Source organism: Alligator mississippiensis, chromosome 12 (genome assembly GCF_030867095.1).
Source record: "Alligator mississippiensis isolate rAllMis1 chromosome 12, rAllMis1, whole genome shotgun sequence".
NCBI classification, from domain to species: Eukaryota; Metazoa; Chordata; order Crocodylia; family Alligatoridae; genus Alligator; species Alligator mississippiensis.
The window spans coordinates 41,990,337-42,005,684 of NC_081835.1; the positions used below are offsets into that span (position 1 = coordinate 41,990,337).

General features: G+C 48.8%; 1 protein-coding gene across 1 annotated transcript in view; it reads right to left on the bottom strand.

Moving 5' to 3' along the window:
• Positions 1-206: 206 nt before the first annotated feature.
• Positions 207-15,348, bottom strand: part of CAMKV (CaM kinase like vesicle associated) — an 84,555-nt gene continuing 69,413 nt past the window's right edge. The window contains exons 3-11 of the mRNA XM_014597969.3: positions 12,299-12,430; positions 11,473-11,547; positions 10,534-10,672; positions 9,662-9,782; positions 8,312-8,387; positions 7,781-7,917; positions 7,228-7,306; positions 6,785-6,872; positions 207-3,966 (exon numbers count right to left, since the gene is read on the bottom strand). Coding sequence (XP_014453455.1) covers positions 3,700-3,966; positions 6,785-6,872; positions 7,228-7,306; positions 7,781-7,917; positions 8,312-8,387; positions 9,662-9,782; positions 10,534-10,672; positions 11,473-11,547; positions 12,299-12,430 — 1,114 coding nt within the window. The 3' untranslated portion in view covers positions 207-3,699. The remainder of the gene's footprint in view (positions 3,967-6,784; positions 6,873-7,227; positions 7,307-7,780; positions 7,918-8,311; positions 8,388-9,661; positions 9,783-10,533; positions 10,673-11,472; positions 11,548-12,298; positions 12,431-15,348) is intronic.

Sequence of the window (15,348 nt, forward strand, 5' to 3'; positions counted from 1 at the left end):
AGCTTCTACTTACTCTTGTGGCTAGAAGGATTGAGGGGTAGGGTATTGTTTTTCTATTTTTTTTTCCCCAGATCAGCTCTGAGGAACAAAGGCATATACTGTGTAGAGGGGGTGGAATCTGTCTCTGGCACCAGCCTGATGGCTGAATTAGCCCCTAGAAGGGTAAAGCTCAGGAGTGAGTTGGACAGAGACAGCATAGGCCTGGCTGGTGCTTTCTCAGTTTGTCCTCAGAAGGGTCTTTATTTGCCAGAGGTACAGTGCAGCGATCACACAGGAGCTCCCGGGTGGTCGTGGTTGAAATTAAACAGTTTCATAGACGGAACTCAACCCTACAAACATGCATCTGCAAATCAAGGAAGGGGAAAGGAAAGCTGGATAGTGGGACCATGAGCCAGAAGCCTAGAGGCTGGGAGGGCCCTGAGGCAGGTAGTTGCAGAGAATGCCCCATAAATGGCAGGTCAACCCCATGGCCCATCACAGCAGGACCAGGGCTTCCTTCCTGTGTTTAGTCTAGGGCCATGGTAAGGGAGCACAGAGTGGATGGGCCATACCTGGCCACGGGCATGTAGTGGAGGGCTGTCATTGAGTGGGCCAGGCTGAGTGGAGGTCACAGGACTCTGAGCAAGGCTGCTGTTTCTTTTCTTTCCTACCTGCAAAGAACTGATGGCCAACTCTGCAGCAGTCTGCACCTAGGAACAGGAAGGGAAGCTCCTATAAGTCCTAAACGTATTAGAACTCCTTAAACTTAAGTGGGGAAGTACGCTTAGCCTACACATAGAGCCTCCCATAGCTGTGACCATGTGAAGTGCAGTGCTGCTAATCAGCAAGTCCAGTGGCTTATTTGCTAAACCCCTGGTACAGGCTACACCTTTGCTCAGAGGAAGGGTAGATTCTGAGCAAGCTCCTTACTATACATTCTTCCAGAATATATGTTTTCTGGAATACTCGAGTCCTTAAGAGATTTCAGACTGGATAGTCTGGAATTTCTACATAGTGATGGCAAGCCAGAACACATTGTCAAATGTATGGCGTGAGCTAGGACCTTTGTATGCTGGATGATCGGGATGTCTTGCAAACAGCTTTCCTTCAGGGTGATCTACAGCTTTCACAAGCACAAACTGCTTAGGACATTAGATTGATAAACCCTGTCAATGAGAAATTACTCAGTAGTCAAGCACAAGGGAGACCCAGCAGCTCAAACTGATAGACAAATCCGAAACAAACTCAGAATGTGCCTGATCAGGCAGTTCCAGTTATGTATTCCAGGCACTAGAGTCCAGGCCAGACCATATGGCCCCTGAGAGGACTGAAAACCTCCTCATACTGAACTCTGTTCAGCAAATTGCTGGCTCACATTGGGGGCAGAGGGAATACAATTGCACAGGAGGTCACATTTTGATAGGTGAGCATGATACACGTATGTGTGCACGGGCACACATGCAATGGTATTATATAAACATATGCACATACACACATAGACATACACTATAAATACATACGCATCCCAGGCGGTATATAAACACATGTGCACCACAGGCACACATAGTGTGTACCATATAAATCTCACGCAGGCAAAGACATGAGCAGACACATGCTCTGTCTCACAGACACATACTGCTCAGTTTACAAAGACAAGCAGCATTAATCATGCATGCCTGTACTGTAAACTGCATGATCAGCCTGAAAAAGCAAAGTTGGCATTTTCAGAAGAAGGGCATAACAGCGCTCTGCCAGTGAACGCTGGAGGGAACCTGCTCCCTCCTGACCAACAGATGGCTCCAGGGCTCCCAGGTTGCTCTACAACTACACTTATGGGGACCAGGCTCAGTAGCCAACTCTCAGCAGGAACAAATATTTTGGCTGCCTGCTTTTGGGGTTGGTGACAGCCCACAGCTAGACAGCAAATTTCTTGAGGGGGCAGCTCCCAGTGTATTGGCAATCACACAAACATTCTTAGCAAGCCCCTTCCTCCTTCGTAGCTGCCCCACTGCGGGCTGCAGTGCACAGACACAGCCCTTCTAGGTGCTGAACCAGGAGTAGTCCATGCTACCTCCATGTTCCTGGCAGGATGGGCCATTGTCCTCTGTTACAAGTCTGAGGCAAGAGTGAGATCAGAGGGGTCACTGAATTGAGGTTACTGTAAACAAGGGCAGAGTATGGCTTCGTATCTGCATGGGCTTTAAGTTCCAGCAAAGCCCAGAATCAGTGTGGCAGAATGTAAGACTGGTACATTTCTCCCCTAAGTAGACTCAGCGTTTTTCTGGAACCTGCTCTGAGAAGTCTGCACAGGGCACACCCCAAAGACCACCAGGCATGGTGGTGTGGTGCAGTCTACTCTTCTCTGAGCCTAGTCTCTGACCACATGATGTGAAGCAGAAACTTAGCACTCAGGCAAGGTGCCACCCATACAACAGGGGCAAGTTCCCACTTCTAGGGCCATAAATGCTGCTCATTCCATGTCAGCACTGTGGTTGGATCCCCAAAGTGCTAAGCAAACTCAAGGGGATCTTGCTGGTATGAGGGACATAGGGGGCACCCTGCTGATAGCAGCTGTGAGGGGAGCAGTGTAAACAAAGTGTCCCTCCCCTAAATTACCTGAATGCTGAAACCTTGCACCCCTCTCCTTCCTTTAACCCAAGCCCATCAGCCAGCTCAGTTCAGCTGACATTCTTCTCCAGCCTGATACTTAAAGTTATTTAAGGAGGCTTCAGATCCCATTTTTTCTCAAGTCCCAAGAGCATGCACCAATGCATGCACACTGGTTTACAAATGGATAGAGGTATATATGTGAAAATGTGCACACAAACTTACATGCACACGCACACACAAACCAGTCTCCTACACACACACACACACACACACACACACACACACACAAATAGTCACTAATATAGACCTAACCATTCAGCTATGCACTGATTCACATGGTCAGGCACACATAGGAATATACACACATATCCCACTTACTAGGACGTATACATGACCATGGATGTGCAGCATGGAAATGAAGCTGTACACAGACATACAGATGCACACATGCACTGAATGTGACACACAACTGGAGTTGTTGAACTCAAGTGGTAGGCAAAGATGTGTGTCCATCTGTGTATGGACACATTAACACATCTCTGTGTTGTGCACAGCTGCAACATGCACATATGTTAATACGCATATCCTTGGGAGCCCCAGCCCCTCCATTGTCTCTCAAATACACTGGACAGAGGTGGGCTATTCTTTTTTATACCAATGCCCCAGTTTCTCCCAACCTGACCAATTACTGGGGGATGTGATGCTTGATGGGTGAGTGACAGACTGAGAGAGCGCCCTGGGAGCAGCCTCCAGCAAGGAAGGGAAACTAACAAAGCCACCAAAAGAGAGAGAGTAAAGAAACTCAAGAGGGAGAGAGAGAAAGAGACAGATCTCCATGCAACAGGCTCTGCCTCTGTGTCTGTCTGTCTGTCTGTCCTTCTGGGCCTAATAGGTTGCTTCAGATTCAGAAATATAGAAAATAGAAGCTCTTTCCTGAGGCCCAGCTGGGGCAGATGGAGCCAGACAGATGGGCACACAGAAGGGAAGGTGGGGTGGGTGAGCCACCACTCCGAAGAGATGGGATGGGCAGCCAGGAGGGGTTCAGGTACCATGCCAGTGACTATATACACAGAGATAAAGTGCAGCCCTGCTCCCACCCACCCCTCCCACTCAGCCAGTCTCCTCATTCCAGGCCTCAGGGGTGGCATTAGGGGCAGTGGCTTCTTCTCCATTACATGTGGCTGGGGCCTCCGCCACCTGGGCCACATCGTTGGGTGTAGTGGTGGCAGCAGCGTCGGCTTTTGGCTGTGGGGCAGCAGTGGGGGCCGTCGAGGTGACGCTGTCTGTTGGGATGGCAGCTGGCTGGGTCGGTTGTGCAGATTCTGTCTGCTCAGGTGCCCGGAGTCGTTTCATGAGTGTGGTCACTCGCACGGCTTTCTGTGGGGAGGCATAGAGGGAGGAATCCCATGGGTCTCAAAGTGCTATAGTATGAGATGAATACCCTTTCACTACAACTGCCAAGGAATGGTTCATTCTCTTGTGCTAAGCTATCACTTCCCCACCTCCATGTTCCTCTGCCCTATGCTCCTGACTGTCTTGGTAGGGACTTCTCTGGCTTTCCCAACCCTTTAGGTATACAGGCAAAACCTGTGCTAAGTGAGGAGACTTTAGCCCTTGACTAGTATCTTAAAAGAAATGGACGTTGCAGTTAAGGGTGTTACATTGCCTCTCTCACTATGGTACCACCCATCACTCATAGCTGGGCTTTTTCTGCATAAAATCATTAGCAGTAGAAATGGCCCTAGTGGAGTCTTTGCCACTAGGATTCAAAGTTGGAGGAGTGATTGTGGGGTAAGCTATCCCTCCAGGAGGGGTTGGTTTCAATTTCTGCTGTCCCAAATATGGCACAGCCCTGGGAGTCCATGTCTTGCTGAGAAGAGAGGACTGAGGTACAGCAAAAGGTTGTGGGAAGAAGTTTTGAAAAAGCAGGGTGGTCAGCCCTGGTACCAAGGATTTTCAGGACTAGGCATCCATAGAGGAACCTGGGGGTGGGTCCCTCATGCTGCCCACCTCTGATTACAGGAAGATGGGGCCTGTGGATTTTCCTTAAAAGGGCATACACTTGGACATAGGCACTACAGCAACCTGAAAATGCTGAAAACTGCTGAATGCAGGTCAGAGACAACTGTAAAGATGGCCGCTATGCCAATCTGGGACTGTCTTTTATGTTCTTATCTGAAGCATCATTGCCAGAAATCTTGGGAGCAGAAAAATGTGCTCATCACTGATGGGGTCTGTCATCATATGCTGTCAAAATTAAAAAGAGGTGTACACACAGTGGAAGCTATGGACCGTCCTCAAAGAGGACTATACATTAGTGACCAGCATTCGTAGGGAAATTACCAGGAAAGCCAAGGTGGTGACTGAGTTTAGGTTAGCCATGGGAGTCAAAGACAATAAGAAGTCCTTCTTTAGGTATGTAGGCAGTAGAAGGAAAACAAATGGAAGCGTGGGACCCCTGCTTAACACCTCGGGGCAGCTGGTAACCGACATTCAGGTAAACACTGAACTCCTGAATGCCTACTTTGCTTCAGCATTTCACCAAACCAAGAGGAAAGACAAGCGAGATAAGGCTCATAGGGGGCATACTGGGAATGGCATCCTCCCCACTGTGGATGCTGGGTGGGTGCAATACCAACTAGAAAAGCTAGACATTTATAAGTCAGCAGGACCTGATGGACTTCATCCAAGAGTGCTGAAGGAGCTGGCTGAGGTCATTGTGGAACCCCTGGAAAAGCTCTTTCAGAATTTGTGGTGCACAGTGGAAATGCCTGAGGATTGGAAGAAGGCCAAAATTGTGCCCATCTTCAAGAAGGGGAAGAGGGAGGATCCAGGCAACTATAGACCAATCAGCCTAAACTCTATCCCAGGGAGAATCCTGGAAAAGCTCATTAAAAAATCTATGTGCGATACGCTCGTGGAAGGTAAGATTCTGAACGACAGCCAGCATGGCTTTGTCACGGGTAGGTCTTGTCTTACCAATCTCATCTCCTTCTACGACCAGGTCTCTCATCACCTGGACATGGGTGACGAGGTAGATGTTACATACCTAGATTTTCAAAAGGCTTTTGATCTACTATCCCTTGACACCCTAGTGGGAAAACTGGAAGATTGTGGGCTCAGCTGCTTGACAGTTCAGCAGGTGGGAAACTGGCTGCAGGGTAGGACTCAGAGAGTTCTCATGAATGGATCTATGTTGTTCTGGTGTAAAGTGGCCAGTGGTGTCCCTCAGGGGTCCGTGCTTGGACCAGTGCTTTTCAACATTTGCACAGGGGAGTGAAAACCTTGCTGGCCAAGTTCGTGGATGACACAAAGTTATCGGGTGGTGGGGTCATGTCAGAAGATAGGCTGCAGATACAGGCGGACCTGGACAGTCTTGAGAGTTGGGCAGACCAGAACCACATGAAGTTTAACACTTCCAAGTGTAAGGTGCTCCATCTAGGGGCAAACAACCCTCGAGGAAAGGCTGAGGGCCCTGGGCCTCTTTAGCCAAAAGAAGAGAAGGTTGAGAGGGGACTTGATAGCAACTTACCACTGTATCAGAGGAATGCATCAGGAGCTCAGTGAACAACTGTTCACTAGGGCACCCCTGGGGAAGACCAGGACCAATGGAAACAAACTCCTGGAAGGCCACTTCAGGCTTAATACTAGGGAAAACTCCTTCACAGTCAGGATGTCCAGATTGTGGAATAAACTCCCTCCAGAGGTGATGCAGTCACCTACCCTGGAGGTTTTCAAGAAGAGACTGCACAGTCACCTCGCTGGGGTCACTTGACCTCAGTTGTCTTCCTGCCTAGAGCAGGGGTCTGGGCCTGATGATCTGCAAGGTCCCTTCCAGCCCCTAACAATCTATGAATCTATGAATCATACTGCCATGTGGTAGGGGGGTCAGTGGGGAGCTCAGGCATCAAGCAGATTTAGTGACAGGCCCAAGCTTTCATGAGGAGTGCATGGGTCAGCAAGAGAATGGACCTAGATCCCTAGAGTCTCAGGTCAGCTCCCTATAAGCAGATCACCATTTTCACTGATGGAGACTGATGTGCAGAGTGGCTCAAAGGAGAAAACCTCTTCTCTGCATTGTTGTCAGGGCTCGTTCTGTGAGGCTTAGCCTATACCACCTCCCCAGAGATGGAAGGGGCTCTACATCCCACAGGTCCCCTGATGTAGAGGCCCATGTTGGCTAAGGGCTACATACCTTCCATTTGGCTCTGGCAAAGTTCTTCTCGATCTGAGCACACACACCATCCTTTATGTTCTTATCTGAAGCAGCATTACCAGAAATCCTGAGAGCAGAAACACATGCCAATGACTGGCTTCTCAGGGTCACTCTCCCAGCCACTTGTGCCCATGCTCTGCCTATTTTGCTAAGCTGGTGCCCCTTAAAGGATGAATTCAGCAAAGACCTCTGACCGTACCCCATTCATGCACTCCAGCCTCATTGCAGGACTCTGCCAACCCACCCATTTTGTGTCTTCTCTCCCATGCCAGGAGGTGGAATTGCTACTGGCCATCAGAGGTGGACTCTCACATTCATTACAAGTTCCAAGTTATTATCACATCCCTTCCATCCCTACAACTTCCTTCCTGTCAAAAGAGTCCCCTTTTTTCAGGTCTGGGACTTCCATCAACTATCCTTACCACTCATGGGAGATGGCTTCTTCAGCTGTAATCCTCTGGTCTTGGTCCACTTCCATTAGACGGGTCACCAGCTCTTTGGCTGCAGAAACAAGAAGCAGAAGGAAGGAGCTTAGTGCTCTGTCAGCCACAGGGCTAGGCACAGCCAGGAAGTATGGAATGGTGGCTGGTGGGGGTACTCAGACTCCTCAGCACCCATCTCCAAAGGAGCTAGAGATGGAGAAACGAAGGATCCAAAGGCAAGAGAGAAATCATTTCCTTCCCACTCAGGGATAAGCTTCCTGGAGATCCAGGGTCCCTCATATGCCTTACAGCAGAGCTGGCTGGGTAGGGGGAGAGTGGGGAGCAGAGGGTGCAGGGAATAGATATATGGTGGCAATATTATTATCTTTCCCAGCCATGCAAGTCTGGCACACATATATGTCCCTTCCATCCCTTTTATTTCAAGGCTGATTTTGCTGAGTGGGATTCTGGGTGATTGTCCCCTTCTGGCTATGGAGGAAGGAGTCCTGACTATACAGAGGTACTACTCTGCTGGGTGGTGGACAAGCCTTACCTGCCTGTGAGATGTCATCCCAGTAGGGTGGGTCAAACTCGTAGTCACCAGCCAGGATTTTGCGAAAGAGGTTCTTGTCATGGTTTTCATAGTCATCCTCATCCACCTCCTCATAGAAGGGTGGATTCCCTGATAGGCTGCAGGGGGGAGAGAGAGTCAGAATGGTGAGTCCAGAGCAGCTTGCCTTGGCTTGGACTTCTCCATGGCTTGGATTAACAAGGTAGTAGTGACCTCTGGGCTCCAGCCTGTCTCCCTTCACCAGGGCCCAGGATTCTCCTGGGTCACTCCCTGAGCTAGTTGCCAGGAAGCAGACTCTGGCTGTTCCCATTTTATTCCAGGCCCTAGCTCATGTCTTTTTCCTGCCTTGTATCAGCTCCCCAGCCATTCTCTGGTCACCCACCCCTTTCAACTGCACCCGCAGATCCCTGGCCTGGGTGGCACCCAAGGATGACCATCCTTATCTCCCACTGCTCACAGTCACTTTCAGAACTCAGAGATCCCAAAAATCACAGTTCATGTCTCTGTCCTTACAGAATGTACATGATGACGCCAATAGCCCAACAGTCCACAGGCCGTCCATACCGTTGGCGTCCCACCACCTCTGGAGCTGAAACAACACAACAGGAGAGTGACAGCCATGCCATAGAAGGATCAGGATCCCTACCTCTGCCTTCTGAGGATCTCCACAAGCTTTTGTATTCCTAAAGTGCTGGTGGACGGTACTCTCCCATTATACACCTCTACTTCTAGCTTAGACACCTCACATTTCTGTTACCAGTGGCACAAGGACTAACCCAGATGGCTTTCCAGAGCTGTTTCTCACTGTGCTGTCCCTCCTCCTGATACTTTGGGCCTCACACAGTATCCCCCAAGAGAGGAAACTCCCAGCCCCTCACACAGGACAGCCACCCCTTTCCTTAGCTGCCCATCATTAGCCTAGGCCAGGGCTTTTCAAACTTTTTTGGATCAGTGTACCCCCAACAGCTGGACACAGAGCAGTGTACCCCCGGTGGCTGGATGTGGGGAGTGGGAGGGTGGTGCGCGACCGAATGTGAAATGGCGGCAGCCGCCATATGTGAGCTTCCCCCACTCCCCGTGCCCGGCTGGCTGGGTGGCGCCTGCGTGGTGGCACTCAGTCTCGACACGCTTGCACATACCCTCTAGGGCCTTCTCAAATACACCCAGGGGTATGCGTACCCCCGGTTGACAACCCCTGGCCTAAGCTATGGTACCCAGTGGCTACATTTCCTGTGAAGACCCCTCTCCCCTAGCTGAGATGTAACATAGGCTGCTTGGAAGGAAAGTTCTTTGTAGGCAGAAAATGTAAGATTCATGGCAAAGAGGGTCTTGTTCACATGGGGAGATAGTGATCACCCTCCTGGAGGAAAAGCAAAAGGGACAGAACAGCTGGGGATGGGAAAGCCAAATATAATGAAGTGTAAAGAGATGCTCCATCACAGAAATCACAGGTGGATTTAGCTTCCATACCCAGGGCAGAAGTTTCAGTCTTAGGTGGAAGAAACAAAGGGCTAAAAGGAAATCTTAGTCTTCATGCTTCAGAGCCCAAACCAGCCTTTAACCATGGGAGCTAGGAAGGAACATGTTGGACCTGACAGTAAGACAGTAATTCCCCACTGACTCTAGAGCACTGAGGGAAGGACCAGGCCTGGACTTCAGTGTCTCTGGAGCTCTGGGTACAGCTCCTAGGAGAGGAAAGATTAGATCTGGGTTCCTGTCTCCATGGAAGGGGCTGTGGGTAACTGCTTCTTACTCTGCGGCTCATTCTTGGTTTGCAACAAAAAGTATTTACAAGTTTGCACCTTGTCTTGCCCATCCCTGTTCTGGTTGCCCTCTGCCAAATGCCACTGTCACATTTCTTACCCAGATATTCTGGGGTGCCGCAAGGCTCCTTGATGAGGCCATTCTCTAGCTTTGCCAGGTGGAAATCACTGATAACAATCTTGGAGTTCTTCAGGCGGTTGTAATACACTAAATTCTCCAGCTGAAGGTCCCATGCAAAGAGAAGGGAAGAAATGAATGGAGGGGAGAGAGCATCCTAACCCTTTGATGGGTATAAAGCCATGGCAATTATCAGTGCCCCATGACCACCAGGGCCTGCCATACTACTTGGACATGAGGATGCTTCTCATAGCCATTTATTTGGCTCAGTCAGCACCCAGTCCAACCCCAGAAAAGAAGGGATACTTTCCACATATAGAGGTCAGGGTGCCAACAACCAACCTGCAAACAGGAAGCCACCATCTAGAGGAGAGCACAGTGGGATCCCCTCCTTAAGCCATGCTCTAGTCTAGAGCATTGATGGCCAAACTTTTTGTCTTGTGTACTACAAATTAAGCCCTGTGCCCTTCCTGAGTCCTACTCTGATCCCTTCCCCACCCTGCAAAATCTGCTCTTCTTTCTGTTACCTGCCCTTTGCTCCCTTCCTGACCTGCCATTCTGTTTTCTGCTCTGGGGTCCCCGCATGATCTGCTGCTCTGCTTTCTGCTCCTTGTCCTTTCTGTTGCTGTGCTGTTTGCCCCCTCCTTAATCTGCTGTGTGCCACACACAAAGGCTGCTCATGCCACAGGTTGGCCACCCCTGCTCTAGAGAAAGGGACGTCCTGGTATATCTGGATTGCTGGTGGCAGCTCCCCAATGACTGTGAGAGCAGATGAAGCTTGCAGGGATCTAAGTGCCTAGGGGCTGTCCTAGCAGCATGGAGATACAGGCTAGTAGGGAAGCTGGCAGACTTACCTTGAGGTTCCTGTGCACAATCTTGAGGGAATGGAGATAAGCAACAGCCTCCAACACCTGTCGGATGACATTGCTGGTGTCTCGCTCAGAATAATAACCCTGATCCAAGATCCAGTCAAACACCTCCCGGCCCGTGGCCCTGTAGTTAGGGAGAGACACAGCAAAAGCCTGAGAGAATAGCAGTACCAGGCAGGAGTGACTCCAACTCTGTTGTGACTCAGAGTTCTGTACAATGCTCTGGGTAGGAGGGACAGCAATGGAAGAGGAGTGTTATGAGGATTGGCTCAGCCAGATGGATGAGGCAGTGACCTTCTCACCTGGGACCCAGATCTTAGCAGTCAGAGCCTTGGAAAAGACCAGATAAATCTGTGAATTTCTAGGCACTTAGCTAAACCCCCAGAGCTTCTGCCATCAAAAAATTCAGTGCAGCTGGCCATGCCACCCCCATCCAGCAGACATGCTCACAGCAGAGGCCTGAGTGTTCCTGACAGCTCCCTGTGGCTGGCTGTAGCTAAATTTAATATGATTTAGCCTGAAATCAGACCTCTAAAACAAGTCCTCCCACAGGCACAGGTCCGTCTCAGGTGAATATATTTCCTGTATCCCTGTTACAGGAAATATATATATACACTGGTATATCAATGGTCCCAGAGCTGGATTATTCCAGAAATCCTGCCTTTTCGATCCTAAAATCAACACACCCTGTATTTGAGGCTCTAAGATCCCTATGATCCACAGCATGGCTCTTTCTCTGGCTGTGGTGGCATGGATGGGCTGCAGCTCAGAGGGCACCAGTGACTGATTTCTGTCAACAGGTGGAGTAGATGGCCATGCCCGTTGTGCAGAGAGGAAAACCACAGGAGCATATAGGGCAAGAACAAGCATCAGGAAGGAGCCCAGGAAGGCTTTCTGGAGAGGTCCCAAGGGGCATTAACTTACAGTTCCAGGAAGATGAAGTACTCTTTCCGGGTGACATATACATCAACCAGCTGCAGGATGTTGGGATGCTTCACCCTATGGGGACAGGGCAAGAGAGCACAGACTCAGCAGGCTCTGCCTGATGTGCACCATGGCTCAGAAAGGTACCCCCTAGGCCAGGGCACAGAGACCCTGCCTGGTTCTGATCCAACATGTATATCCCCCTCCCCATGAGCTGGTGGATCTCAGGGGAACTCTACAGACCAGAAATGAAAGGTGACTTGGAGGATGAGCTACTGGGACAACAGAGCCCCTAATATAGGGCTATGAAGAGCTCTCCTATCCAGCTCTTTGTGGTGGCTGGGGTAGGCTGGCCTGGGGTAGGCAGGGATGAGTTGCTTGTTCAAAACCCACAGTTGCTCTCAGCTCCCTGCTCCATACTTGCCAGCTGGTTGGTGCTATTTGTTTGCCTTTGCTCCTAAGCCCTTTTGAGAACCCTATTAGAGGCGGTAAAGATGCTGGGGGCACAGAAGCTGCCTGGTACTGAAACAGACAATTTCAGAAGGCAAAATCAGGCAGAGTACAATTAAACAAAATCACTTGTTGGCAGAGAAAAGCCTGACTGGGGGGACTTTTTGTCAGGATGAGCCTTGTGGTATTGTGTCATCAGTTTAGCAGATGCAGTTCCTATTGGTATACTGGACTTCTGTCCCCTTCTACTAGCTGTTGCGTATGAGAAGGTAAAAGCCTATTATAGCTGCTAGATAATACATCTACTTTACTATGTTACAAAGACAGCAGATTCAAGGTTTCCAGGTCAAATCCCAAGGGGATTCTATAGACTTACATTTTCAAGATGATGATCTCATTCTTGGCTGCCTTTCGCACCTTCCGCCCATCTCTCTTCAGAAATTTCTTGCATGTGTAGAGTTTTCCTGTTGTTTTTTCTTTGGCTCGGAAAATTTCACAGAACTCCTCCCTGGGGAATGTGTCACCAGAAGACCAGTTAGAACTGCCATGACATGATGCCTCGCCTACCCATATCATGACTACAGAGCATGGGACGGTGGGGTGGAAATCATACTAGTCAGAGTTAGATCCAAGGAGGGTGGCCAATACCATTGGACAATTTGAAATGAACTGACCATGTAGTTATGATACCTGTGCTTCCCTTAACTTTTTCAGAGGGAACTGGAGGGTAAATAGTAGTTACCATGTAGCAGCATGTGCGAGTTACAGCTTTAAAATGACTTCCTGGTCAGATGATAGTGGCAAGGACAGAAGAAGCAAGACTGAGCAGGGCTCCTTTCCCATAAGGGAAGTGGGTTCTATAGAACCTTGTTCCTGGTGGGAATTCTGTGCTGAAGGGAGTAATTTTACATTGTAGAAAATCTCTGTCTTGCTCAAATTTTCACCAGTTCAGGGAGACTCCATCCATTTTGCTGGAAGAGCCTCTGCTGAGCCCACACAGGCTGCAAAAACTGCAGGTACAAGACTGCAATGGTACAAGATCAGCAATGGTCAAGTCTGCCCTCAGTACAGAGCCAGTCTCTCCCATTGCAGTCTGAAAACCCATGCCATCAAACATCAGATATGCTTCAGACATATGGATCTCTGACGCCAAGTGTGATGCTTTGTCACTATATTAACCTACATTTTAATAGCACGATATACATATAAGTAGTAAGCACATTGAAACAAAATAAATTCAGACTAGAACTAAGGTGCCAATTTTTCACAGTGATGGTATTTTATCAATGGAATCATGTACTAAGGGCTGAGATGGATTACCCTTCAGTTAAGACAGTTACATTTCTAAAAACTCCTGTAGTTTAAACAAGAAGTTCTGTGGTTTTCTTAGAGAGGAGGTCAGACTATATGATCACAGAGGCCCCTTTTGGTTACAGTATGATCCTGAGTCCAAGAGAATCTGCTAAAATTGTTCAAGTCCAGTCTGGAGTGATGTTTTGCCCAATAAACTGGGGAGCTTTAGTGAGTGTACTGGCAGCTCATACAGATGAAGATGAAGTGACCTGGTGATCTATGCATCTGTTCTGGTCTTTCTGAAGGCCACATGACAAGCCAGATGAAAGAAGTCTGTGTTTGAATCTCTGTGCGGAGAAGTTGGTTCAAAGTTTTGGGGTCTTTCATTAGACTCAGCATTTGAGCTCCCCTGTGATTAATCCCCTCCCTGTCAGCAAGTGAGTGGACCTAAGCAGCTAAGCATATAAGTCAGTGGAACTCCTGATTAGGTAAACTTGAGCAGCAAAAATGAAGGATTTGGAGGGAATTTGGAGAGGTGTCTGCGTGGCTCTGTACCAGATATGGATGACAAGGGAACAGCTGCTGTGACCTGCTTTGGGTGAGCTGTTTTCATTTTTGTTGAAGAACGGAAGAAACGTCTGGTGCATGGACATACTAGGTAACAAGATAGATGACAGAAAGCCTACAATCCTTCATAGTATCCAAGAAAAGAAGGACATTTTGGATAACCCAGTTCAGAAATAATTGCTACAGATTACACAAGCAGAAGGGTGAGGGGGGGGAATCAGAGAGAATAGAATGGAAGCAGTTGATTGGTGATTTGTCACCAAGAAGGGGAATAAAGATAGCAGGTATTCAACCTAGCCAGAAGTATAACATTGTTATCAGGAACTTAGTGACTCTGTTCCTGAGAAGCCTGTTTGTAGGGGAATGGAAGAGAAAAATAGAGAGGGCATGACCAATAGACATCCTTCCTGTATGAAGCAAGCAAATACCACAAGAGCATCTTCAGGCCTTCTAGGAAGGCAAATAATCCTCATTAAGGATAGAAAATTCAGGGAGAGAAACAAGGACAACAGGATGGGGTGATGCCTGTACATAGTGAAAATATGGATGTAACTGCAAGACTGATTCTGAAGTCAACCTGCAGATTTAGTGATGATGCAAAATGACATGGCATCATGTGAAACTTCATGGATGAAAGAAGATTTCAAGGGCCTTGGAAGAGAGCTGAAGATGGGGAAAGTCCAAATGATCCTCCTGGATAGTCTTTTCATCTCAGAGTGAAGAGACGCACAAAATAATGAAGGGGAACCACTGACTGTGCAGCTGGTATAAGGCTGGAGGTTTCTATTTGGGGGAACATTTTACAGGCCCTCTTTCACTGAAATGTGGCCCAATAGGGCAGCCTGCATCTCACATGTAGGAAAACTGATCTATGTGGTTGGAGACTAGCTGAAGCAGCCAAAAAAGCATTAAATTAGCCAGACAAAGGGAGGTGTTCAGAAGGCAAATGAAGTATAAGAATTTTTTGGTTGCTTACATACTTTTGGTTGTTTACATACTTCCCCTCTATCGGGCGCTGGTCAGACTGCAGTTGGAGTACTGCGTGCAACTCTGGGCACCGCACTTCAAGAGAGATGTGGATAACCTGGAGAGGTCCAGAGAAGGGCCACTCGTATTATTAAGGGCTTGCAGGCCAAGCCCTACGAGGAGAGACTAGAGAACCTGGACCTTTTTAGCCTCCGCAAGAGAAGGTTGAGAGGCGACCTTGTGGCTGCCTATAAGTTCATCACGGGGGCACAGAAGGGAATTGGTGAGGTTTTATTCACCAAGGCGCCCCCGGGGGTTATAAGAAATAACGGCCACAAGCTAGCAGAGAGCAGATTTAGACTAGACATTAGGAAGAACTTCTTCACAGTTCGAGTGGCCAAGGTCTGGAACGGGCTCCCAAGGGAGGTGGTGCTCTCCCCTACCCTGGGGGTCTTCAAGAGGAGGTTAGATAGGCATCTAGCTGGGGTCATCTAAACCCAGCACTCTTTCCTGCCTATGCAGGGGGTCGGACTTGATGATCTATTGAGGTCCCTTCCGACCCTAACCATCTATGAATCTATGAATCTATGAATACTGATG